At 38.3% G+C, this 27,810-nt stretch overlaps 1 protein-coding gene across 1 annotated transcript in view; it reads right to left on the bottom strand.

The window, feature by feature from the left end:
• The window catches only part of GADL1 (glutamate decarboxylase like 1), a 169,762-nt gene that overhangs the window by 113,341 nt on the left and 28,611 nt on the right, over positions 1-27,810 (bottom strand). The window contains exons 2-9 of the mRNA XM_003256803.2: positions 23,231-23,403; positions 18,694-18,820; positions 16,368-16,458; positions 12,315-12,421; positions 11,474-11,589; positions 5,958-6,037; positions 5,781-5,835; positions 559-675 (exon numbers count right to left, since the gene is read on the bottom strand). Of these exons, the coding sequence (XP_003256851.1) occupies positions 559-675; positions 5,781-5,835; positions 5,958-6,037; positions 11,474-11,589; positions 12,315-12,421; positions 16,368-16,458; positions 18,694-18,820; positions 23,231-23,403 (866 nt within the window). The remainder of the gene's footprint in view (positions 1-558; positions 676-5,780; positions 5,836-5,957; positions 6,038-11,473; positions 11,590-12,314; positions 12,422-16,367; positions 16,459-18,693; positions 18,821-23,230; positions 23,404-27,810) is intronic.

Here is a 27,810-nt window from a genome sequence, read left to right as displayed (position 1 = left end):
ATATTATCCCAACCCCCCTCAAATAATTATCTGATAGATCCAGAGAAAACTTGCTTTAGTTATAGCATGCAATTATGCATTGTAGCTTTTTGCATTTCCCAGCTGTTTGGAATCATAATTTTAGAGCTAGAAGATACAGCCCACATCCACCATCCCCCCTCTTTACAAATGAAGAAATTGAAATCCAAAAGGCTAAGATCACAATGAAGAAGAGGCAGATGAGAATCTCAAACCAAAGTCTCTCAGCTCCCTAATCTAAAATGTGTCCCTTACACCAGGCTACTTCAATGACAGTAGATTTGAGGACCAACGATGGCTCATGTGGGAGTAAAAGAAGCAAAATGGAATCCAGAAAACTAAAACAAAATTTACACAAAGTCGTGGAATCTTCTCATTTATACTTTACAGAAAGTGGCATACTTATTTCCCCCAATTTGAAACACACACAAATAAAAGCGTTGGGGACTCCACATCTAGTTTCTGAGAATAAGAGAAATTTCTACCAAGGCTACAAAAAGACCAAAGGTTAAACAGGTATGTACACATAAATGAACTTACATCTACATGAAGCCAGAGGCTGTGCCTCTCACAGATGTCTGCTATTTCATCCAAAGGGTCAAAAGCTCCCAACACAGTTGTACCAGAAGTGGCACAGACAAGAAACGGTGCTGCCCCCTGTAACAAGGATCCACACACAAAGAGAATTGTCACCGTCATCACTAAATTTGTCCTGTAGTAGCTGGAAAATATAAAGGGTTATGCATCCAGAGAGTTATTTGGTTTTTTTGGAGGTAGTCATTAATTCAATGGGTGTTTTCAAATGTTGTGAATATGTGGCCTCTTATCATTATAAACAGATTAAGGAAACAGAAAATGCTATGGCATTAGCATTTTGTGTCCCAACTCAGTACATCTTCAGTATTCTCGTGTTCTTTTTATAATGTTTTGTTCTATCAATTGTCCAGATAGAAATTTAATAACTTCAGCTGCAACAGCAAACTGACATTTTGTATGACTCCTAATTTCTTCCTGAAAAAATACATTTAGCCTCCATTGGGCCATCATTGTCACCTTCTCAAAAAAGAAAAAAAGATTGGAAGACAAACAGCTCCTGGAGTAAACCATGCAGGCCTGTTTGCTCATTTCCTTGTAAAGTTAAGTACAGTTATAAAACAAAGAATGTAGAATATTCGCAGGTACAAATTCAGCATCAGAGGAGATAAGGCAACCTCACTGGGATACATTCTTCAAAATAGGTGCAACAGAGAAATCCATTGGCATGTGCTGGAAAAGAAAATCTGTGTCACTTCTATCATAGTTATTCCTCCTCACAGAGCTGATGACTGCATCTTGTGGCGTGAACAGGTGCTGGTGGGAAATAGAGAAGAAAAGGGAGAATGTGGGTGCACATGAACAGATGAATGGTTATCTCGGTCAAGCTAGTCACATGCTTCGTCCCCATTAAAGGACTCTATGCCAATCAGATAGATGAAGAGTACATGAGATTGTTTCCAAATGGATTGCTCCAGGATGGTGGTAGAGATGTGTTGCTCGCTGTATAGGTGAAGTTTGCAGACAAATGAGGGGTGAGGGGAGCAACTAGAATATTAAGATTCTAGAGCACCGGAGAAATAGTGACAAGAATGTTTACTGCCTCTAAAAGTTGTTTAGTGCCTCTAAAAGTTATTTTTTTCTCCATTTAGCATGGAGCCATTTTTTCCCCTCAGTTTTATAAAATGCATGCTCATTGCAATACATTTTTATGTCCTTTAATGCCAGGGATTATTGTGTTTGAACCGACTCTTTGCAATTTAACTGACTTTTGACAGAAAGATATTATTTCTCAATGGAAAGTGGGGCAGAGCAAGAATATGTGGTTCGCATGTCTAAATTGAGATGCATACGGATCAAAGTTACGGTATATAATAAATCCATTTGCCATCTTGGGAGATAGCTGTGGCAAATATAATCAATTCCATCTACCCAAAACTTTTAGAGCCAAGTCAGTAGGTGACAGAGCCCTGGAGAAACCAAAGGCTTTTGAAAATTCTTCCCTGTATTCAAACTACTGACAACTATGGCTTTATCATACCGGTGACCTAAAGGAAATAAGACCAGCTTTACATCAATCATTAAAATCATTAAAAGCAATAGAAAAAGTTATTTACTAAAACCATTTAAGGTGTCTTTAATGGTTGCGCTTTTCCTCATAAACTATATGACATCCTGACAGTCATGAGAAAATACCTTTGCAAGCTATTATAGTCTGTTAATGAGTTTTCCTCACCTTTAAAAAAAGATCCCACTATAAATACAGGTCCAGAAATTAAACTTTTGCAATCTGGATTTAACCTTCTAGATTTTCTTCCCCATATCTCATGCTGTTAATGAGAAAATTCAGTAGAAACAGTATTGATTGCATGCTGCCAGTGAGCTGTATTGCCTAAGAAAATTTGTCATTTCTAACACTCATAACTCTAACAAAATGTCTCTAAATATTCAATGTTCATCCTAGTTCGAGCTTGTCAGTAAGCCCTTTAGAACCTCTGATGCTTTGTGGTTTTCACCATCTATGTAATGACATCAAGACAAGGTCACTGTGCAACAGTTTTTCAATGGATTGTCATAGGCCAGGGAGTTGAATCCCAGCAGAAAAAATAGTTGATGTACTATTCCTTATATCTGAAACAACGTAAGTTAAAAGCTTGAAACAAAACAACTAGGTCTGAAGCTACTGAGAAAAATGAACCAGTCATCATGTATTATTATCTCAGAATGGATGCGAGGTTTGTCCTTGGTGAATCCAGGCTCAAGCATTAGCTGACTTGAAAGAAAACTGAGGAGACATACTAACTCTAACCCCATTTCCCTACTTTTAAATGTGCCTAAAGCAATTTTTACTTTTCAAAAACTTACTTTTTTGAGTTCTCAACTTTAGTATTATGTCCGTTTCATGTACTTTCACTGTCAAAACAAACAAAAATTTGAGCAACGAAAATGATAATGACTGTGGTGGAATAAAACCCTCTATGCTAGAAACATGAATTCTTAATGACACTAAAAAAAAAATGGGGATTATCTTTAGGGGATGCTAGGCAACAAACTCACTGTTTTAAAAATTGATAAATAAGGGGAAAGAATAAGACGTTCATCCTGTCTTGCCTGTGCAGTGTTTCCTTAGGGAAACAAAATGAGGAGGAATATTTTTCTTTATAGTAGAATGCCTGACAATAAAGAAGGAAGGAGAGAAGGAATTAGGACATCACTTAATGAAATAATGGGTCTAGACAATGATCATCAATGGCAGCAAAAACCATTAAGTGAGAAGCTGATGGAGGGTATTGTGATGGATGGACTGACGATACCAGACCCCACCGATCAACGTTATTACAAAAGAAACACAGGATGTCTCCTGATGGCAAGACCCATGTGAAGCCTCCCTGGTTTTAAAAAAAGAAAAATACAACTTAAATCTCATTGAGTCTCAAGATCTAACTGCCAAATTACAGAAAATATAAACAACAAACCGGATGGTGCAGAGGAGGTGAGCACTTAGGGTCTCAAATTCTTGATGTAATCCACAAAAATCTATAATGTGGAAAGCTATACAGGACAAAAGACCTGATCTTTTCAACAAATCAGTGGTAGTGGGGGAAAGGGGAGGAGGAGGAAGCTATAGGTCAGAAAACATTTACATTTGATATATCAACCAAATGCAATTTGTGAACTTTATTTGAATCCTTAATTCAGACAAGTCAACTATTTTTTTTTAAAAGGGCAATGGGGGAAATTTTAATATACACTGAAGATTTGACATTAAAAATTAGATTTTAAAACTATGGTATGTTTTTTAAGCAAGTACATATCCTTCATAAATATACTCAACTATTTATAGCTCAAATGGTATTATGTCTGGGGTTTGCTTCAAACGAATCTAGTGGTGGTATGAGGGTATGTGGTACAGATTAAATAGAAAGGAGCATGAGCCTAATGACTGTTGATTACAGAATGGGTATATGAAGGCTCATGATATTAGTCTCTTGGTTTTTGTGTGTTTTGGTTTTTTAGGAAACATACAATTTTTTGTAATGAGAAGTTTAAAATTTAAGAAGTGAGGAATAGGGAACGGAGAAAGGGAGGAAGGAAAGGAGAAATGAGGGAGGGAAGAAAGACAATCATGACACAATTAATATTCCCCACCAACAAGCATTAATAACAAAATGCAAATTACTTTTGATAGAAATTTGTGTAGAAAGAAATGAAACTAAAACTAGAAAACAATATCTGTGGTTCTCAGCAGAGAACGAACTTACAAGTTGTTACTCAGAATAATACCAGAGTCAAATCTGATCGTGTAAACCACCAGATAACAATCAAGTTCACTTGTCATTGGAATGTTAAAAAAAAAAAAACGTAGATGGACACACACCTGAAGTCAATACATTTGCAATAATGGCAGAAATTTTAAATACAGAAGTTCAAGCCAAATATTGTGATCTAGCATTCCCCAGGACTAGGTGGTTTTTATGAAAAGTTGAAAAAAAAAATACAACAGAACTATAATATTCAAACTTAAAAACATTTAAAAACCCATCCTTGTTAGAGTATGAACTCCTATGAGGATAGATACACTTGTATCCCAGCTCAGGAGCCAGGCTTTTTATTTTTCAGTAGTCATGCCTGCCTTTGTTGCTACCTATTGGAAAGTTATTGGAGAACGGTCTGAAGCTCCATCGGCAGGCAGCAGTGGGATGGGAGAGAAGCAGCAAATCTAGCAGGCTTTTGGTCCAAAAAGCAAAACGGCTGATGACACACTTTTTTTTTTTTTTTTTTTTTTTTTGAGATGGAGTCTTACTCTGTCGCCCAGGCTGGAGTGCAGTGGTGAGATTTCAGCTCACTGCAACTTCTGCCTCCTGGATTCAAGCGATTCTCCTGCCTCAGTCTCCGGAGTAGCTGGGATTACAGACATGAGCCACAACGCCCGGTGAATTTTTTGGTATTGTTAGTAGCGACGGGGTTTCACTGTATTACCCAGGATGGGCTAGATCTCCCGACCTCATAATCTGCCCGCCTCAGCCTCCCAAAGTGCTGGGATTACAGGCGTGAGCCTCCAAGCCCGGCCTAATGACACCCCTTTTTAAAATGCAGGTGTTAAGGCCAGCCTTGGCTGGAGCACAGCAGGTGCCCAGAGCCATGCCTTGCCTTGTCCAATATTTCAGTTTTAATATATTCTAGCAGCTAAGGAAGAAAGGACGTTCTGCCACTGAACTACTAGATACAGACCCAACAGGGGGTGATAGTAATAGATGGGTTTTGGGTTGGAAGCAACCTGAGAGAATAGGTTGGTCAAGAAATCAGAAATCACCCGGAATACAGCCCAGAGAAAATTGGTTTGTTCTGCAGATTTCTCAGAGGGAAGAATTACAAGGAGAGGAGAGGCTGGGGATCTGCTGGAGAGGCTGGATTCATCCTTAGAGCTTCTTCTAGCCAAGAATCCTGAATACGGGTGATTTCAGTGTTTTCATAGGCTCCAGCCACCTGGGAACAAGAATATCCGGGAAACTCCACAGAACATGGAAAGCCAAGCACTCGGAAATAGAACATCTGTAAATGAGTTTTCCTATTTTAATTCCAACATGCTCTCTTCTCTCTCCCACACATAGAAATGGTTTTGGTTGTTTCCGTTCTCTCCTTGCTATTCTCTTTCATAAGCGCGCGGGCGCGCGCATGCGCGCGCGCACACACACGTTCTCTCTCCCTCTTGCTTTCTCCCCTCTCACCTCTTTTCTGGCTTGCCAGACTTGCTTCTCCAGTTCCTCAGGTATCATTTTACCTCTAAGGGACAAAGATTTGAGACTTTCAGTTATCTTTAGTAGTTAACAGACAATGATACTGCTTTATAAACCATATAAATTTTTCCCTCCACCCACCAGGCTTCCGGATCCTGTTCCCATTACCTTCCATCTGTTTCCACAAAGCAAACATTCTCAGTGCCAATCCCAAGAAAAGAGGCTGCCTTCTTCATGGAGTAATGACACTGAATTCAAAGGGACAGTGGGGAAGGGAGAGACATGAATACATAAAACAAAAAAAGTATTGCTTATTATCAAAGGTAGATGAAAGTCAGTATGGCTGAGCACAATCTTTGGGACATTATTGCATAAAAAAGTAATTTAATTGAGCTCCTTAGCATAGTGGTTGAGAACATTCACTTTGGGGTCACAGGAACCAGGATTTAATGTCAAGTATTCCAGTTACAGCTATGGAATCTTGAACAAATAATATACACTCTCCAAGCCTCAATTTCCTAATCTTTAAAGGGATCATGCCAATAATGCCTACTCCATCTGCTTGTGCTAGACAAAAATGGGTTAATAATATGTGTAGAGGGCTTAGCACAGAGCCTGGCACATGGAAGAAACTAGGACACCGGAGGCTGTTGTTTTCCATCCCATTGAGAAAAGTAAAGTTTCTCCTGATGCTACTCATAAGACCTAGTATTAATGGAAACTTAGAATCTAGTCCACTGCCGACTTAAAACCCTCTAAGGAGAGGGGCAAGACTCTATCTCAAAGATTGCAATCACAGGCTAGAGAGGAATTTAATTATTTCCTAGAGCAAACAATGAGTTATAAGTGCTGATCAGACACTTGAACAATCTTGTTTAATACTGAACACACAAGAATGTGGCTAAAATCATAAGAACAAAAGTAATAATAGACAAACTACTTTACTCAGCTATGGCATGAGTGAGGCTAATAGATGAATATGGAATTAAGTCTGGTCTATTTCTTATTGATAAACAGTAGTGTGTGCTTTACATTATTGGGCCTTCTCTATACTACACAAAGCCCATAAAATAATTAGCATGCAAACATTTGATATGTCGCTCTTCATACATTAGTGAGGACAGGTGGTCAATTAATTCTTTTTCTTGCCAGAAAAATGAAGGTGCTAAAGGACATTATTGTACCAAAAAAAATCTTAGTAATTTGTAGGTATGAATACATTAAAAGAGTAGTCATGCCTTCACACTTCACTTGATATATTCCCTCAAATGTGGTAATTTTTTTCCTTCTTTTGTCAAGAGAGTTTTATTGGGAGTTCTTTTTTTAACTCTGTAAAAATAAATGCAGAAGTAACATCAGGAAAAATGAAACCGTTCTAAATAATTAATTTCCAAATATCAAATAGGACATGTCCAAAATGCCTATAGGATGCTTTTATTTCGGGTTGTTAAAAGACCATATGCATATTGAAGAGTAATAATGTACATGAAAGTGTAATTAATTCTCTACTTGCTCTACCGCCTATGCTGGTTGGCGGTAACCTGCCTACCATAGCTAAGGTGACATAGCTCAGGTGAATTATTTCTCACCAGAGAGTTGAGCTCTGGCAACCAAACAGCTATTGATTTCTTAATGATAAATGCTAGCCTACCCCACTGACATCTAACTATAAGGAAAAGCACAATGCTCTGCCCCTGAGAAATAGCAAAATATCTCCAACCAATGAATTTGCTGAATAAAAATCTTGTAATCAGAATAAGAATAGTGGAGCTATCTTTAAGTACCTCAGGGCAAAATACAACCCAATGTCAATCGGAGATAGATCAAAAAAAAAAAAAAACTGCAAAACTGAAGTTTAAACATCTGAAAGCTTCAGAGAAGGAAGAGTCCTGGAAGGGGAACAAAAGAAGGTGATGCTTCAGACATGCTGAGTAGTTTCAAGGAAAGGAAAAACCTAGAAGGCTGGAATTCAGAAGTAACAACCGCATTTAGAAACAAACAGTGGCTGTTTCTATCACTGGCAAAAGATAAGTCAGTTGTAAGACTCAACCTCCCCATAGGTTTCATAAATCTACAGAAGACGAAAAAACTCTCAGCGGGTGTTCATTTCTATAAAGATAAAATAGCAAGTGCCTACATGAAAGACAGCATTGAGCTGGAGTTTTACTTTCTGGCTCCCACAAGGATTTTTTTCTATGACCTTGAGCTTCTCAATGAACTGCTGCTTTCTCCTCAGTGTACACTGTGCCCTGGACACCTGGACTCCAGTGCTGACTAATTTGATTCTCAAGTTAGCTGGTAGAGAGAACGGGGTATATAAATGTTACATTTTAGAGAATGAAGAAAAAGAGTGTCCAAGGGATGTCTCTAACAACACACAGCTGGTTTAATTCCCAAAGAGGCTAGAACCAGAAGCCAGATAGACTGAACCCAGCCTCATGTTTTGCAGGATGTCCTACGAAGCACCTGCTTGCCCATGGAGAAGACCTGCAATCACATCCCATTGCAACTCAACCTCAACCCTCACCCAGTGATCAGGAGGAAGTGGAGGAGGCACCTAGGGTGCAAAATTTAGAGGCATGACCATGAGACACACCCTACATACCTCACTTGCCTCTCCTAGCCTAAGCCATGCTAGAGAGGAGTTAGCCCATTGATTACTGGCCTGGGAGGTAAGGGTTTCTGCATTTACCCTCACTTTTTAGTGGCAAATCATGATCACTACTTTATGCTAATTCCAGAAGTGATCTGAAATATACAGGAACTTTACAAACATGGGATTTCTATACACCCAAGAAATTTATATCAAAGTGCAAACCAAGCCATAGACTTATTACTTTTATTTCTTCAAAAGTCCCCTTCTCTTAGATTCCCATTTAGCACTAGAGAGGCAACCTTGGATATACTGACAGTGCAAAGGTCTTTGTCATGACCTTGCAGGTCTTTATCAATAGTAGAATTACAATAAAAGCCTAACACATGCAAAAACATCTTCAGTGGTGGGTACGTATATTCTGCACTTGATGGTGCAAGATAGAAATGGAGTAATTTGGGGTAGCACAAAAACTGGAAAAGACCACCTAATAGAACAGTACTGGGCCATGGACCAAACCCCCAAAAGAAAATAAGGGAGGTATAGCAAAAAGACTAATGCAGAGTTTAAGACTGTTTAGTAAATACAACCTTCTTTTTTAATTCTTTAATGAAATAGATGGATTTGTTGTAATAAGTAGTAAAGGCAGTCAATAAAATATGAATTAAAATAGTGCAAATGCTATAACCTGACTCTTTGAGAGCGTAGGGAAAGAAATGAGCTGCAAAGTAGTGTCTCAACCAATGGAGTGAAAATATAAATTCAAGGCTACAGTGTGCTCGAAGTGATGTAATTTTTCTGTGGAATTCACACCTAGTTCTTGGTTTTTCTGGCTCCAGCTTCTGCTGGCATGTTAGCCAAGGCATATATTTTGCCTCTATTTGGAAAGTTTTTAAAAACCACTTAGTTCTGGTTTCACAACTACATAAGGTTTCAATTTCTTTTCACTCCCAATTCATAAGCCCCACCTGTTACTGATCTTTCCCAGGCATAATCTTTATTCTAGGCTTCCATGTAATATCTTTTCCCTTTCCATGGTAATTATTCCAGAAAAGAACTCCAGCAAGCTTTAAACCAAATGACAAATGAAAAAGGCAAAAGTAAAAAACCTGAGCTGATAACCAGAGTGCTATTTAATCAGCTTTCCCAAGCTTGGAAATAGCAGTTTGAATGCAGAAGAGACTCTGCATTTATGATCCGCTAGGGTCCCTCACATTAAAACATCCAGGACTGAAGCATGAAGAAGGAAACTCTATTCCATAATAATCCCAAATAATCAAGTACTTTCTCCCAGCTGTCCACATTACCAAATATTCTTCTCTTGGTACAGAAAGAATGTCTTATGAACAAGAGCCTCGAATGGCTGAGTTAAGAATCTCAGGCTAGATGATTCCTCCCAGTTGCCTCCCATCACTCAACTCCCACTTTGCACTTAGTGCTGAAAGAACCAGAGCAAAGGTCAGACAGCATGAGAGGAAAACATGAGAGTGGTCATATTTTCTCCTACTGAGGAGAAATTAGTGCACAATTTGTCCTTTTGCAATAAGAAACTAACTTTTGTATTTAGAAGAAAATGATAGATACAGAAAAGCCTAGCTGGAAATAACAAACTCTCAGTTTTTTATTTTGTCCACTTCGTGTTAGTGACAGGATACCTGATATTATCTCAGAAGGTAAGAAGCTAAACTCATTCTGCCAAGAACCTGGGTGATGAAGCAGTGGTGGAATAGACAGAGGCATCCACTGGAATCACACAAGAATAGGAAAGGGAAAAAATCTTTTCCAATAAAGGCTGCACTTAAGCTGTGCCATCTACGTCTGCCCACCTTGTTGCAGCTGGATCATTCTCCTAGTAACAATTATATTTAATATTTTAAAAAATCTATTATGTCCCAGATGATACTTTACAGGCAATTACTCATTTAACATTTGCCAAAACTCACTAGTCAGCAACTACTGCATGGTTGCTGGATTATTCTAATGGTTCCAGTTGTTCTCTGTTCCATGTATTCAAATCCTTTGCCTGGTGACTTTACAGCAAGTCCCCCTATGAGGTGGGGTCTTTCTTCCCACATCTTGGATCTGGGCTCACAGATGGGATTTTGCCAAGAAAATGAGGCAGAAGTAAAAATGGCCAGTTCTGAGGCTAAGACTCAAGAGGCCTGATGTGTTGCCATGCCCTTTTATACCTGCACCATTGCCATAAGGACACACCTAGACTGACTTGCTGGAGAATGAGAGACATAAGGAGCAGAGAGGCATCACTGGAATCATCCCGGCTGAGCCACTCATAGATGGGCCATCCGCCAGCCAACCCCTAGACGTGGAAGGGGGCCCAGCCAAGAGCAGCAAATCTGCCCAGCTATCTTGAGACTTATAAGTGATAATATACAGTTATAGAACGATAACTGTATATTTGGGGTGATTTGTTGGTTATAAGAGCTAAGTGATAAACTTATTGTTACAAATTTAGGAAACTGAGGCACAAAGAAATTAACTCACTCAAGGTTACTCAGATAGTAAGTGACAGAGGCAGGGACTGAATCCAGGCAGCCTAACTCAAAGCCAATGCGCTTATCCACTGTCTGACCTCCTACTTTAGTGGAGAGTAAAACAAGAGATGGAGAACTGCAGCAACATCTGTGTGTGTGTGTGTGTGTGTTCATTGCTACTGTATATCTTTTCCCTGGAAAACTAAGATACACATCCCTTATATTAGCCAATCAAAGCAACCATTTTACAAGGAAATGTGAGTAGAAGACATAGCTGAGATCCACAGTGTTCATCTAAGTACTAACAAATTAGACACTCAGAAAAAAGAGTCACAGAGATAGCACTTTCAAATTAAATATTCTTTTCTTAAAATGTTGTTACAGACTATAAATTGTAAATAAAGGTAATTATACAAAATTGGACCAGGCGTTACAACATCAAACTCATTAGAATTTACTTTGGAATGAAATACTATGTTATACTTCAGCATATTAGTCACATGGGTATAGGACAAAATCACATTAGGAGTCCTCAAACAAAGCCCTCTTAAATATACATTCTCAGAAAATCTATATTCAATACCAAAAATAATTTTTACCTCTGCAGATGTGAAAAGGATTAATCTTGGTGAACCAGACAGCCCCTTTTCCTTAATATCAGGACAATATTTGTATCTAGCTAAATTCATTGCATACATATTGGACACTGAGCCACCTGCAAAAACAAAATTAAAATGGCATATTTATAGCATGAAGTTATAGCTCGCAAAATGCTGAATACAGTGGAAAGCATGAATGGCCATGACTGCTCTAGCCTAATGAAAAATCACTGTGAAAAGCACATGAACACCGACCTCCCTGCTCCCATTATTCTGAATATTTTATTACATACCCTAATCTCTAATTCTAGAACTTTTATTCTTAGAAAGAAGATAAATTTTGGTTTTTTCCATGACAGGCTTTTTTTCAAACCAAAAGTCTCAATCTGTGAGCTCTGGACTTAGGGCCAGTACCTAGGTCTCCATAGTTAATATTCTTTGTCACCTAATCAATAAAATTGAAATAATATTTGTTGGTCTCTGGCTACAAAAAAGGACTACAGGATAAACAAATGTAATTCAGAAATATTCTCAAGTAAAATTTGATTTAAAATTTAGAGGACTTATAGCCCTTCCAAACTTCCAGCATCAAATCGATTCATTTGGGTTAGATATAAATCCTAAACTATAGGCATCTCATTCATTAAGTATGTATGTCATTTATTTAGCATTAATACAAAATATTATCACTCTGGAGAAAGGCATAAGCTAGATTTTCAGCAAGTAGAATTATTAATATCCAACTTTTTGTCATGTATAAATCTGCAAGGAGTTGTTCCTCATGAATAAATTTTTACGTGGTTGTATTGGAAGGTTGATATCAATAACTAATTGTACTCACCTGGGTTAAATATTCCATCCCCTTCTTTCCAGCCAATAAATTCAATCATTTTCTTCAGAACCGCTTCTTCCACTAACAGAAACACTGGGGACACCTCATACGTATAACTAGATAGATATAAAAAACACTTCACTTCTATGACTAGAGTCAAAACATTCCTTTGGTGTCCCAAGAAATGCACAAAGAGTTCTATTAAACCAAGTGGCTGCTGAAGTGCAGGCAGTCTTTGGAAATTTATCCATTGAAAATAGAGAATTACTCCATTAGTGACAGCACTAGTCATGGTTAGATAAATGCCAATAGCTTGTGGCCTTAGGGATCTGCAAGCTGCTGCAGCAGTCTTACTTTCGAGAAAAACCTCAATTCCATGAGGAGAGATAAAGGCAATGCATTTGCATTCTATGTATTAGCCATGAGCAGTGGCCATTTCACTCTGTGGATGCTTGGAACACTGACTTGGATGCTGTTGATGGTCAAAGAAAATCCATTGTCATGGTAACCAGGTTTTATCAGATTACTGCCATGAGTATGCTAACAGTCCCCTCTAGATATTCTAAGTGGACACTACTCCACCTGAACCAGGGTTTCCTCTACTATACTCTGTGTCTGTATGAATGACGAGTGTTCTGTGAGACATCTCTTATGTGATAATTTCACTGCAAAGCACTACCCAAATCCCTTGTCAATGAAGGATGTGTTGCTCCGGGCTGGAACGCTGTTGTCTGAGCATTGCTGTTTTAGCCCCTTTAGAGATTGCCTCGGCTGCAGGGAGCTACCTCCTCCAGGGTCACACCTCTTCTTGTGGTGGTCTACACCTGATGGCTGCTGGAGATGTAAAGGCCTAGCTGTCTGGGCCCAACTCCAGACCCCTCATGAAGGGCCACTGTAGTTCCAGAGATCTCCGATCATCAGCCAAGATTTGTCATGGAGCCTCCAAGGCAATTTGACTCCTATCCCTGCCCTTTCTTGCATCTTCCTCCTCCTTCCCCAGGTCACTCATGTTGATCCCAAGGGTACTCCTTAATAAACATCCCACTCACTAAACACCATCTAGAGCAGCATTCATGGGAACCCACATTGCAATAGTCATCATGCCTTGTTTGATAATGTTTGAGTATCTTCTCTCTCCAGACAACTTGAGGGTGACTACATATCTATGATCTCCTTCTCAATTAAGGGATTACATTAAATTGTATCTGAATAAATGTGTACTCTAAATATGTAAGTTAAACACACACATTTAGATTTATAGTCACAGAATTTAATGCAATTATTTTAACATCTGGAAAGGAAAACTTTGGATTGAGGCATAAAAGTTGGTCACCTACTATGTATCACCTACTATTTATCACCTACATGTGTCAACTCTACAGATGTTATGCCATCTTAAAAATAAGATAGATTCAGCTGGGTGCACTCGCTCATGCCTGTAATCCCAGCACTTTGGGTGTTCAAGGTGGGTGGATCATAGGTCAGGAGTTCAAAACCAGCCTGGCCAAGATGGTGAAACCCCATCTCTATTAAAAACACAAAAATTAGCCACGCATGGTGGTAGGGGCCTGTAATTCCAGCTACTTGGGAGACTGAGGCAGAGAATTACTTGAACCTAGGAGGCAGAGGTTGCAGTAAGTGGAGATCATGCCACTGCACTCCAGTCTGGGCAACAGAGCAAGATTCCGTCTCAAAAAAAAAAAAATTTAAAAAGATAGATTCTGTTTCTTAACCATGTTATGAAGCCAGTGTACATACACCAAAAGTACGAAAAAAGCATATATATTTATGTGAACCTACAAATATATATAAAATACTCTTTCATAATAAAAAATGTATTAAGCCTGTCTTTGAAAACTGGCTCAATTATAAACCTAGGAATCAGCCTGGAGGTGGAGAAGACAAGACAGAACACACTCATGGGTTGGCATATTTTGAGTGGATGGTTTAGCTTAGCAGCAATTTAACACTTCTTTAATCTGAAATATTTAGAGATTTTTGAACTTAGATGAAGAGTTACAAAACCTGGGATATACAAGAAAAGATTGAAAAAGGTGTGTAATTTTACTGTCTCTCCTGACTTACCCTCACTGTAACTGATTGTAACCTGGTATCTGCTGTCATCACTCCATCAAAGCCTCCCTAAAGTTGCCAGTGACGTCCATGTAGCTAATCCAGTGGATGCTGTTTAGGCTCTTAGTTGAATATTCAACAACATGTGACACTAGGCACGCTCTCCTCGTGACTGCCACAGCTAGCATTTTGGTTTTTACCTTCTATTCTCGCCATTGTAAGCTGACCCTGTTCCTCCTAACCATTAAATGTTAGATGTCCTCAAGGCCCAGTATTGAGCCTTCTTCTCTCCCCACTCTATACTCTGTCCCCTAGGCAGTGGTTCTTTATCTTGGCTTCCCATTGAAATCACTTGTTGAACTTTGTAAATATATCAATGCATGGGGCACAGCCACAGAAATTCAGATTTAATTGGCCTGGGTTGGCACCCAGGTATCAATACATTTTTATAAAATTCTCAAGTGATTCTCATGAATAGTCAGGGTGGTGAATCACTGACATAGGAAATCTCATCCACATCCACCATTTCAATTACCATAATTTCACTGATAATTCTTAGGTTTATACCTTTCATATAGACAACAGAATTCCAGGCCCATATATTTCTCAGCTTAGTTCCTATGCATTCTTGGATATTTTAAAGTCACTGCAAACTCAAATGCCCACAACTGAAAATGGAATGCTTGCTCTTGCCTCCTTCACCATATACTTGAAAACCAGTTCCCTCTCCCAGTGCTTCTTATTTCTATGAATGATATGACCATGAACCTAGCTATGAAAGCCAGAAACCCAGGCATTGTCCCAGAAATGTTCTCCCTTTTACCATTATTTCCAAGATGTGTATCCTGTCCTTTCTGTTTTATTTTTTGAACTCATTCTTTCCTGCTCTATTCCTATCTCTTCTCTCCAAGTCCAAGCTACTTTCCTCTCTCACCTGACTAAAGCAATGCCCTCCGAATGGGTCCCCTCCAACCTATTTATATTTTTAGAGATTTTTTCAGTAAGCAAATGGCACCTAGTGATTTAGAAACCTTCAATGGCTTTTTGTTACATTTAGAAAGATTCATAAACATGGTCACCTGGGCCCTGTATGTCTGGCTTCTATCTCTATCTCTCTTTAGTCTTATTCTCCACTATAGTCCTTATAACTTTCTCAGCTATACCCACACTGACCTTTCAGTTCATAGAGAATGGCATGCTGTGTCCTGCCACAGGGCCTTTATACACGTCATTCTGTCTATTTAGAACTCATCCCTCACCTTATCACCTAATAACACTTATTCTTCAGTGTCAACTGTCACCTTTGCAGAGCACACTCTCCTTAACTTCCAACTAGGAAAAATTGCCCCATTCATATTAATACTTAGAACACTTTGTACTTTTCCTTCAGATGAGAGTTTGGATTTTACATTAATTTTTGTGGACCACTTCGATTAGCATTTTTATACCAGATAGTATGCTCCATGAGGGCAGAGTCAAGGTTTATTTATGTTCAATATGTCTCTCCGTCACTTAGCACAGAAAATGACTTTTCATGCAGGAACAAATAAAAAATTGCCTAATCCACTCCTGGGACTGTTGTGGGATGGGGGGAGGGGGGAGGGACAGCATTAGGAGATATACCTAATGCTAAATGACGAGTTAAAGGGTGCAGCAAAACAACATGGCACATGGATACATATGTAACAAACTTGCACATTGTGCACATGTACCCTAAAACCTAAAGTATAATAATAATAAAAAAAAATTGCCTAATCAATTTTCTCATCTGTTAAACGGAGATAATAATGACTGCCTCTTCCATCTCACGGTACCACTATTTAAATCAAATAGCTATTTGAATACTGATAAGTATCATAAAACTATTCCATTATTTATGATGGCATTATGCAAAAGAAACCATTAAGTAGAAATTTTTGAAATAAAATTTCATCTACTTAAAGTCTCTAATCCATGTTTGGTGTGAAATTTCTGTAGCATGGCACTTACACACTTGGATTCAATGCTTCAGTCATAAATCGGGCCACCAAGGAGTAATAATCAAGTCCAGCATACAATTGGTTGAAAAATCTTGGGTGGTCTGTAAATTTAAAACGGAGTATTCATCTATGCAGCAATAAAAAAAAAACTACTGATACAGCATTAACATAAATGAATCTTTCAGAAAATGAAAGCAGACACACACAAAAGAGTTATATATAACATAATTCCATTTATATGACATTCAAAACCAACAAAGCTATCTAAGGAGAGATGGCGGTTAGAATTCTAGGTACTTTGTGGAAAGAATTATGGATTGGGAAGGGACTTCAGAGAGCCTCTGGAGTGCTAGAATTGGTCTATATCTAGATCCAGGTGATGGTTCCATATGCACAGCTATGTACAAATTCATCATGCCAAGCAATTAAGATTTCTGCACCTTACTGAATATAAATTATACCTCATTCTAAAAAAAAATCCAAAACAGGATCATGTACAAGGAAAAACATGTTGAAGACCCATCTTAGAGCCCTTTCTACTGATCAACGCTTCTAAGTAAAATCTGAATTGTCTTTTAAGAGCTTTGATTTACTTGCTCCTCTTTTTTACAACCCAGACCCAAACCAGGACCTTTAAATAATTATTTGAACACTATTTGTCCAAGGATCACAGGGTACTGCCTTTTTTCTGAAAATATCAATATTAACTTCTCACTTCATATACATTTCACTCACAACAGAGTTCACCCCGGGCTATGGCACTGAGCAGCCTTTTCATTTTTCAGATTGGACCCATGCGACTGGCAGTATATAGTTGGAGTAAGATGTGACTCACTATGTGGCTTACGTACACTTCTGATTCAATTTGCTTCAAATGCAATCGCCTTTAAGAGACAAACAACGTCTTGTTCCAATTTTAAATTTTTTCCCCTCCTGTAAAAGGTCTCATAAAGGTTCTTGGCTTTACACCATGTGAATAATCACACCATACACCCGGCTAACTGGCTTGACATTCTCAATTGCAGGAAGCTCAGCATGACAGAACAAAGAGGCAGGAGTTCTATTTCTACATTTGAGTATTTGGGAATCATTTTATTTGGTGACCTCTCATTACAGCTTACAGCATCTGGTTTTAGTTTGTTTTTTTTTTTCTCTTTAGGGGTTCAATAAAAAAACAAGTCTCAAAAGAAAATGTCTTTTCAGCTTAAACATGGAAAACTTCCTCTGATCTGGCAAAAAAAAAAAAAAAAGGCATTGCTACAAGTAATTTTAATAAGTTTTTTTTAGTTCTGTGTTAATTTATGATTGATTTCCATGGTAACATGGAAAATATCCAGTAAACTGAAAAATCTACTGCATTAAATGTCATTCTACACTTTTGACATGCACTGTAATAATAAGATACGTATCTCTGCTTTTGAAATGCTAACTGAGTTTTTGATACCTACACCAGACTTTCCCAAAGGAATATAATCCAATTATTTTTAGCCAGAATTTCACTATGTTCTTTCCACTAAACTTAGTCCAGCGCCAGAATTTACAAAGTAATGTCTGTATGGTCTTAAGCACTAGATTACCTTTACATTACACTGAGAAATATTTTGGAAGATTATTCTCCCATTTTTGAAACTTGTTCACGGGATGAACAGGATATTAACAGGTAAGCTGGAATGGTGCCATAGTGTAAGATTGACATCCCATCACTGCACGTACAAAGTTCACGGTAGTTATGACATCACTGTGAAATAATCTCATCAAAAACTTGGAATGTATTCATTTGTCTTATATCCATCTAAGGGCTTTTATTTATTCATTTTTGATACAGCCAGATTTGATCAAATAGTTTGGCAATTACCAATTGCCAAGAGTTAATCAGTGCCTTCCAGATTAAATCTATTCCTGTTTCTATTAAAGATACCTTTTGAACACTTTTTTTGCATACTCTGGGCCATCAAGATTTAAAATCCCTTAACAAATTTATATAATCAAAATACTATTTGCCAGTTTGGTCTAACACAAGAAATGATAAGTAGCAGTGATAATATATGATCTTGATTACAAACAGTATGTGGGAGGGGGTTGGCAAGGAGAGGAGGATATTTACATACAAACACTAACACCAACAGTTTTCCTATCAACTTATCTTTGGCCTTGGCAATGAATCTGGATTAGGGATTAAAGAGACCATTGCAAAAACATCAGAACTACTAATTTTTTGATCCAGATTTCTTGTTCCATAAACATTGCTATACTCAGCTTTGAGAGGTAAATAAATGCTTTACAAACATAAGAACTTGTCAGAGGTACAGATCAGGGAAGTAAATTCAAGTTCTTACTAGTTTTGACGCTGTAGCGAATGACATCCCGACAGAGTTCCAATAGTTTATGGAGTGGCTCGCCTGAGTCTCTCATCTCCAAATCAAGAAGCTGTTTCAGTTGTTCAGGAGGCCTCCATTCACACACCTGGAGATTCAACCACAACACAAATTGAGTATCCACTATAGCCAGGTATTGAGAGGGTGTTACAAACGTGGACTCTACCATTACAAAGCTTCCAGGCAGCACGTGATTTGAACATGTAACTATAGTTCAGACGAAAAGAACTATGACAGTAATGTAGATGTTGATGGGACCAATGAGGGGTGCCATCTTAGATTTGCAAGGTCAAGCGAGATTTCCTAGTGATACTGCTATCTAAGTTGTTAACATAGAATAAGAGTAGAGTGAATCAAAGTTTAGGGAGGTTCTAGATGGAAGTGACAGAAGTAGCAAAGATCAAAAGTAAAATTAAAAAAGATAAAAAATTCGGATCCTATGGCACATCTGTAAAATCAAGTACGTTTGTATGGCTTGAACATGGATTTTTGAGAAATGGAGAGGAAATAAATAAAACAGGAATGCTGAAGCAGTTTTTCTCTCTGCGAGTACCCTGCCCTATGCAGTCTGCTATCAAACCAGCAGCCAGAATGATCCTCCGAAACTTAAGCCATGGCCATTCCTCTATTCAAATACATCTGATGGCTCCCTATTTCTTTCAAAGTAAAACCTGAGGTCATTTCAAAGACATAAAATGATCCTTTACGATCTGTTTCTCCTGGCTTCATTTTTCCCCTAGTCTCATCTGGGACTACTTTCCTTCTGGCTAACTCTGCTCCTGCCACCCTGGCCTCCTTACTGTTCTTAACTACACGACGGATGTTCCCATACTGGGGTCTGTACTGTCTGTGCCCTCTGCCTAGAATGTTTTTCAAAATATCCTCATAACTGAATCCCTCACTTACTTCAAAGCTTTGCTCAGAAGTCACTTTCTCAACAACAGCAATCCCGACTCCCTTACCTAAAATTAAAATCTACCCACTACCTCTATCAATCCCCTTTAACTTTTCCTACTATTCCTTTTTACAAAGCACTTATCACCCTCTGATATACTGTTATTTATTGTATCCTACATAATCTCCGTACAAGCAGATCTGTCTTTTTGCTCACTGATCCCAAGTGACTAACACAGAGTCTGCACATAATAGTGCTCAATAAAGATGTGTTGAATAAATGAATGAACAGAGATAAACAAGGCTCAGATCATAATGGGCTTTATGTGACATATTAGAGTTTGGACTTTGCTCTAAGGAAGCCATTTAAATGTTTAGGACAGGGGAATGAAAGGATTATATTTGTGTTTGGGGCAATAACTTTAGTTATGTGGAGATTCCAAATAAAATTTGAAATAAGAGGTTGCTGTAATAAGCCAGGCAAGAGAAGGTGATGATCTGGATGACTGTCAATGCCGTATTAAGTATGTAGTTTTTAGAGATATTTAAAATGCAGAATCCCTAGAACTTGGAAATCAGTTAGATTTTGAGGGTGAGATGAATGAGCCAAGGATCATCCAGAGGTTTCCAGCTTGGACACAAGATTGGATGGCAGCAATGGGGATAGCAAGAGAAGGATCTGGTTGGGGTGGTAGGGATGATGAGGTATAAGCATGTTTAGGACAAGCCACCTTCAGAATATCCAAAAGTTGTATAGCAGTTGATTTGAGGCTCCTACAAAACATTGAGGACAGAGTTCCAGGGATACACTATGATAATATAACAGTAGTTGATGTGGCTCAGAGAGAACCTACAGCAGAAAAGAGAGGAGCAGAATCTTTCTGGGCATCACCAACACTTACAAATGGGCACAAGAAGAGGAGCCTGCCTGTACTGTGGAGGGCATGCCAGAGAGGTAGGGAGAATCCTAAGAGTTTAGTGCTACCATAACCAAGAAGAAAGAATACTTTAGGAAGGAGATGTTCACCACTGTCAAATACTGCTAAGAAGCTGAATTAGATAAAGACCGAAGTGCTCATGGAATTTATCAACAAGGAGGTGTTCTTGGCAAGAGCAGCTTGACTTAGAGAGGTGGGGGCGGAGGCCAGATTGCTTTGAAGTGAGGATGTAGGAGGTGAAGAAATAGAAGGAGGGAGGGAATGTAGATAATCTCTAAAAATTTTGGCTGTGGAGGGGAGGAAAGAGATAGGGAAATAGCCAGGGAGTGAAAAGACTGGGAGGTTGGGGGAAGCAGGAGGAAATACCAAGTTGTGCAAGTAGTATGAAATTAAACTCTGATGCTATAACCATGACAGGCAGAGGTAAATTGGAAATGCCTGAGACAAAAGGAATGACTACTGGTGCATTCAACAACATGGATGAATCTCAAATGCATTTTGTTGAGGGTAAACAGCAAGACTCAAAGGCTACTACAATACTATTCCATCAACATGACATTCTAGAAAAGGCAAGTATCATAGGGAAAGAAAAATCGGTGGTTTCAGGGGCTAGAGGAAAGGTGAGAATTGATTAAAGAGGTGCACAGAATAGTTACAATCATATAACTATTCTAATTAAGATATAGAACAGTTCCATCATATGGTAGTAATAGTTATGACTTCTGAAACTCATAGAACCACACTCCAAAGGGGTAAATTTTACTGAATGTAAATTATAATTCAGTTTTAAAAACTGGCTGATGAAGAATTTTCTACTAATGAAACTAGCAGTGATCATTGCACCAAGCTTGGGTATATATCTGCAGGCTGCCTTTTAATGGTGCTCTGTTGGATCTCAAACAAGGTAGGCTAAGTTAGTGGTATCAAAACTTCACCTCCTTCCCCCAACTCTAGCATAGCTTTCAATCCAACTTCCCGTAGGTAGCCTGCACATCTATTACATTGTAATTGACTTGTGGTTCCTTAATTGACAACTTAGGATCTTAAGATCTTCCATTTCTCATCTTATTAGTTCCCTGTGTAAGCCCTCTTTTCCGGGCAAAAAATTATCCCCTTGCTGTGTTAAATACATCTTGTCCTTTTGCAATGCTCTCTCCATTATTGACCTTCCTGCTTTCTTCCTCCAGAAATGAGTACCCTAACGCCAACCATTCTCTTCCCCTGCCACTGTCCCCCAAAACTCTCACTTGCCCTTTACATTCCGCATCTAAGCTCAAAGTACCCGCTCCTGAGTGAAATCCCAAAAATCTGCTCCAGTCTCAAAGCATTTATCACATCCTCACTGGGAGCCCCGCTGCCTTTTCTAATGAAAACATAACCTTCCAATTAGATTATAAATTCTGTTCAGAGCTGGACCTTTATATTGTCTTTCTTTATATTCTCTAGGGCTGAATATAAAGCTTTAGTCATAGCTAATACTCAGTTAATATTTAATGACTAAATGGCCAATTAAAAAAGACTGCCAAAGGAGCAGTGTACTCCAAAGTAAAGCAGGTCCAAAGTATTTCACAAGTACAGAGAAGACCAGAAATTATGTAATTATAAATATGCTCTCTGGGCAAATACCAAACACCATCAGGATTTTGCCTTCCAAATTCATGCATCAATCTATTTTCCTATTAGTTTTCCCAAAGGCATGTGATCAAAAATTCAGAATAAATATCACCTCACTTTCAAAATCTTTTAAAAATGATATTTATTTCTAACTAATATAAATCTCTTCCTTACATCCATTTGTCGATAATCCACCTCCAACACGAAAACCAATGTGATAAAGGTTAATTCAGTGATTTTAAGAGGCATATGGAGTAGTTAAGAGTGCAGATTGTGAAGTGAGACTGCCTGGATTTTAGTCCCAGCTCTGATACTTGTGTATAATCTTGGGCAAGATATTTGACCTCTTTGTGCCTGACTTTCTTTCCCAGCTCTAAAATGGGGGTAATAAATAGTATCTGCCTTTTAGCGCTTTTGAAAGGATTAAATGCATAAGGAGTAGTCCTTAGAACATAATAAGTACTCTTAAGAGTAGATGCCATTAGCAGCGGTTCTAATATCAATGTGAATTGAATTTGAGCCTGATTTTGAAATTGCTACCAGAAAGGAGTCAGACTTAACCACCTAAGATTTCTAGGCTAAATTTAGACAAGCTCTTGAGAAGGACCTTAAGATAAATTTAAAATGTTTTCACATCCTTTTCTTTTGCTTGATTTTCACGAGCAACATGAAGAGTATGCACTAGAAAATGGGGAGCAAAGAGCATTAGAGAGTTGCATAAGTCAGATTAGCAGGTTACTTATCTACGTTATTATCTAGGGTGCAGGGAGTTTCATCCCTGTGCTTCAAGTCCTTATGTGATTAAACTCTGGGGTCTCAGCCAATCTTCCCACGAATGACTGGCAGAGTAAGGAGTAAGGAGTCAACCCTTCAAGGACAGCAGGAATTGCCTGAAGGACAGCCTATACTTTTATATCTAGACATCCTTTTGAGAAAAAAGCATAGAAGAAATAACAATTTGGCCTTCCCATTTCCCTTATATTCAGCCATACTGATTTGGGGAACATCTATCTTTCCCATTTCTGCAATTTTTTACAGGTTTTAATTTTTACCTTCTCATTGACATCTGTAGCTTTCAAAACCACCTCTTCCATTATTAGCCTACAGGCCTCTTCAACAAATTTTTCTCCAGCTTTTGCATCTGTTGTAGGACCATTCAGCACAACCCCATCCACAAGAACAGCATTCTTCTTACTTGGAATCATCTCTTGTTGATCAGTATCTCCTGGAATTACGCAAACAAATTGTGTTTGAGATATAGTCTAATTACATCACATAACAAAGCACAGGCGACAAAATGCATCACTATCCCAGCTTCAAATGGCACATCTTTTAATACATGAAGGCATCATTTGAGGTGTTGAGCTGACAATTTCTTATGACACACAATGGTATGATAGAGTTAAGGAAAATTTTACAAAGCTCACAATTTATGGATTAAGTCAATCTGCCTTATTATATATGTTACTCTGTACTGGGCTGAGTTAGTCATGGAGTATATGACCCTCTCATTCAGTATAATTTCAGGTCTGATGAGGAAAGGTACCATTCACATACAACAATTCCCATGCTAGATGGTGTTTGAAGTTGGAAAAAATGTTCTCCATAATTAGAGAGTTGGTTCACAAAGCACCTACCCCTAGGAGAGAGTAAATATTCATTGGCATTTCTACACATGCACGAATGATTAAGTGATTTCCCTAATCCTTTCCTCAGAGACAGCCATCACTCTACCACAAGAGAGTTTGAGATGGAGGAACAGGAGTTAGGCATTTGGAGAAAAGGATGAGAAAAAAGCCCTTCAGATTTTATCTAGAATTAACACCTCCTCTATGCTGTCAGTATCCCCTTAAAATATAAATAACACAATATAATACAATAGTTGTTTTAACTTTCAGAATCTGGTGCATTGAGTGGACAAATCCTATAATTAAGGTAGCAAGCTTTTAGCTTAATTTCCTTGTACTGAGTCCTTTAGCATTTCTGAGCCCTAGGATGAAGCTTTGGGCAGAAATAAAGAAAATAACACCTGTCCTTACACAATTTGTTTTCCTCAAGGAAGAAATAATGCATTTCCAGATTGAAATAACAAATTGAATTTTATAAAGATCCATCATGTATTGGATGTATCTGAATTATGGAGGTATCTAAGAGGGATCACCTGGTCACCTTCAACAAAGTGAATATTGAAATCTTCAAAGGCAAAGAGCTAGCTGCTTTCTTCTTGAACTAGCACACATGAATATGTTTCTCCAAATGTATGTCCCCTCTTCCTTTAGGTGTATGTAGCTGTTGGCCAATTTCCCATGAACTAGATTACAAAGTTTACACAGAAAGTTCTATTTTCCATTCTTGCAGCATCTTGTTTAGCATCAGGGAGTGTGGAGGAGCCCAAGAAATGTAAATGCAACCCATTTTACTCATTCTTGCAGTCACCTTTCAAACACATGTACCAAAAGATCTTCGTAAACATAAGCCCACGTCTGTTTCATGCACACACACACACACACACACACACACACACACACTCACTCTCTCTCTCTCTCTCTGTCTCTCTCTCTCTCTCTCATAATTTGTTAGGGATACCATATTTTCCCTTTTAACAAATTGTTCCTTAAAAAGCAGCAGCGATATAAACATGTCACTAATCTTAATTGTATGTTTTAATTCTATGTTTAAGTGTTCCTCTATATTAGATATTGCTTTGTCCTTGAGAGCCCCTAATTTTTCAGCCATTTTCTACATAGAGAGTGATAGAGGAAAGAAAGCAGCACAATGGTTTGTTAAGCCTGTATTAAATGCCTTTAAACTTTCCAACCTTGCAGTTTAAGCACAGGCAAAAGGATGAGACGGAACATGTTCAAGACTGTATATGCCAATCATTGACTAAATGTTAAAAGTCAACATGAAAATCTATATCTGAGAAGAAAGGTTACTACCTACCCAAAATAGCCCTCCACAAAAATAATTCTGGCAACTCAATCCAGATATTCAACCAATTTCTAGCACAAGCTTTGATTCAATCACATTCTCTTTTTCTAATCAGTATGTTTCTCCACCTTATAATGTATATGTTCATTTAATTGTTGAAATTTACAGAAACAATTTTTAAAGTACTTTTCAGCACTGTACCTCACACAGTGTCTTCTATTTTAAATCCATCTTAAATATTCCAATGGTCTACAAAAAACCCTTCTAAATATATGTATTTCAAACACTTCTACTCTTAGTGAGGGCTCTAACAATATTAACATTTATCATACCTTAGATTCCACCTTCTCCTCAAAGTTAAACGTTCTGATAAAATTCTATGGCTTCACAAACACTTTAATTCTGTTATTGGCAAACACAAATGGTGTCTATGAAAGCACCAGATAAAAACGTTACAGGAAGATCCCCCAGTTGGGGAAAGATGGAATCTGCAGCAAAGGATCAATCTTTTGTCCTCTCACTGAAAGAGAAGCCATTCAGAGCTCCAATGATGAATGTCAGTTCCAGCCTTCAATTTCACATGAAAGGAAACATTTAACATGGTTTAGGGCCAAATGTTGAAGCCCTAGAATTGAGCTTTTAGATGGAAATGCTCTGCACCTGAAGGTACTTTCCTCTCCTCCCAAATTTTTTAGGCCCTAAAAATAGAGTAAGAAGGAGAGCAATTATTCCAGGAACTCTGGTTACGTGAGTAGGCAGTGCTATTATTAAGCACACAGAAAAAGTTAAGGTTTTTTTTTTTTTTTCACCTCATTAGTAGGATTTCAAGCTTTTATTACCCAGGGAATAACAGCAGCTCTATAGCCTGCTCAGTATGTTTCTCTTTCTCTTTCTCTCACCCCGTTCCATGTGTGTGTGTGTGTGTCACACACACACACATGATAAAATAAAAAATGTCAACACCCACTCGTAACCAGAATAGCAGTGAAATTTAAATTATCACTGTCTTCACACCAATGAATTAAAAAAATCCACATAATTCACACAATTATCTAGGAGAAAATACTATAAAAATCTACAGAATTGGGTCTAGATTATGTCTTGTCTTTGATAGACACATTTTATTTTTATAGCCAGATGTGATAATGTGCCTCTTTCTCCCCCAGCATTTGCCCAGGTCAGAAAAGGCCCTCTGGAGATTCTAGAATAGGTCAAGCTCTGTGGTCTCCTGAGGAAGGATATTCAGAATTTTCATTCTAACCGCTAGAGTTTATAGTGGCTCTTAATGAAGTCTTTCAATTTGAGGAATCTTCCATGAAGACTATACCTAGGATATGACTGCTTTTCATCACCCCTACTTTTACTACCTTAGTTCAAACCACCTTCATATGCTAGGGTTACTGCAGTAGCCTCCCAACTAACCACCTTTCTCCACCCTTTCCCCTCATTCTCTGTGGACTATTCTCGACACAGTACCTCCTACGTTCCCTTGAAAAGATAAATCTGATCACATGATGACTCCTCTGCTTAAAGCATTCAATGACTCCTCATCAAACTAAAAGCTAACATCCTTCTAATAACCTCAAATGCCCATTTCCCTATCATCTCATGGACCTCAAACCTCATCTTGTTACTGTCCTCCAAGCTCACACAGCTCTATCATCTGTGGTCTTTTCACCATTCTGATTCTTTCCTTAAACATCAGTTTCTCAGGGAGGCCTTCCTTGACCACATTATATGAAGCTGCAACCACCTCTCTGCACTACTTTCTCTGCTTTGATTCCAGAGCAGTGACTACCATGGGACATATAATACCCACGTAAATTTATATATATATATATATATATATAATTTTTTTAAACATCTGTCTCTCCAATAAAGGTTAAGCTCTGTGAGAGCATGAGTTTCTGTCTGTTGGTTTCACTGATTTTTCCATAGCACCCAGAAAGTGCCTGGCAGTTTATAGGAGTTTGATGAACATTTTTTGACCATTAAATGAAAGAAGTTCTTCCTGGTTACTTCAACCAACCAGTGATAATGTCTTCCTCCTCTGAGATGCCATTGCAGGTTGTCTGTATGCCTTTCTGAACTGATAGCACAGCAAGGAGACTGGACCTGATTAAGCAGGGAAAACCTTTGGCTGGGGATACAATAGACATAGAACACAGTTAATGGGCTAGAGAAGAGACAGTGCAGGCTGAAAGAACCCCGGGAACAGTCAGCAAGGCAAACCTGGGTTTCTGTTCTCTTCATTATTAAAGGAAACTGTGGCTGCAAGACCCTCCCTTTCCTCTCCTCTCCATTCTTGTTACTGCAGCCACTCTTTCTGTGCTCTTATTTTCTTTATGGTAGTCATTTGACTTCTAAAAGTCAGCCCACGGACCACAGGCTCACTCCAGAAACCACAATTCCAAATTTGAAAGCCAGTCAATTCCTGAAGACTCCAGCTTCTGCATTTTTACCACTTCCTCCCCTCCATAGCTTCCAAAATTCTGTATAGGCTCAACTTTTGCTTTATTCAGAGAGATATATTGTTCTCCCTTGATTAACAAACAATTCAGCTTCAAATATTGTTTCAGATTTTGAGAGCCTCTTCCTTTGGCATAGAATTAAATGAATTAATACAGATAATGCCTTAAAACAGTGTCTGGTACATAGTGGGAACTAAGTAAAAGTTAGCTAACAGTACTAAGTAACAACA

Source organism: Nomascus leucogenys, chromosome 4 (genome assembly GCF_006542625.1).
Source record: "Nomascus leucogenys isolate Asia chromosome 4, Asia_NLE_v1, whole genome shotgun sequence".
Taxonomy (NCBI): domain Eukaryota; kingdom Metazoa; phylum Chordata; class Mammalia; order Primates; family Hylobatidae; genus Nomascus; species Nomascus leucogenys.
This window is presented reverse-complemented; position numbering and strand designations above follow the sequence as displayed.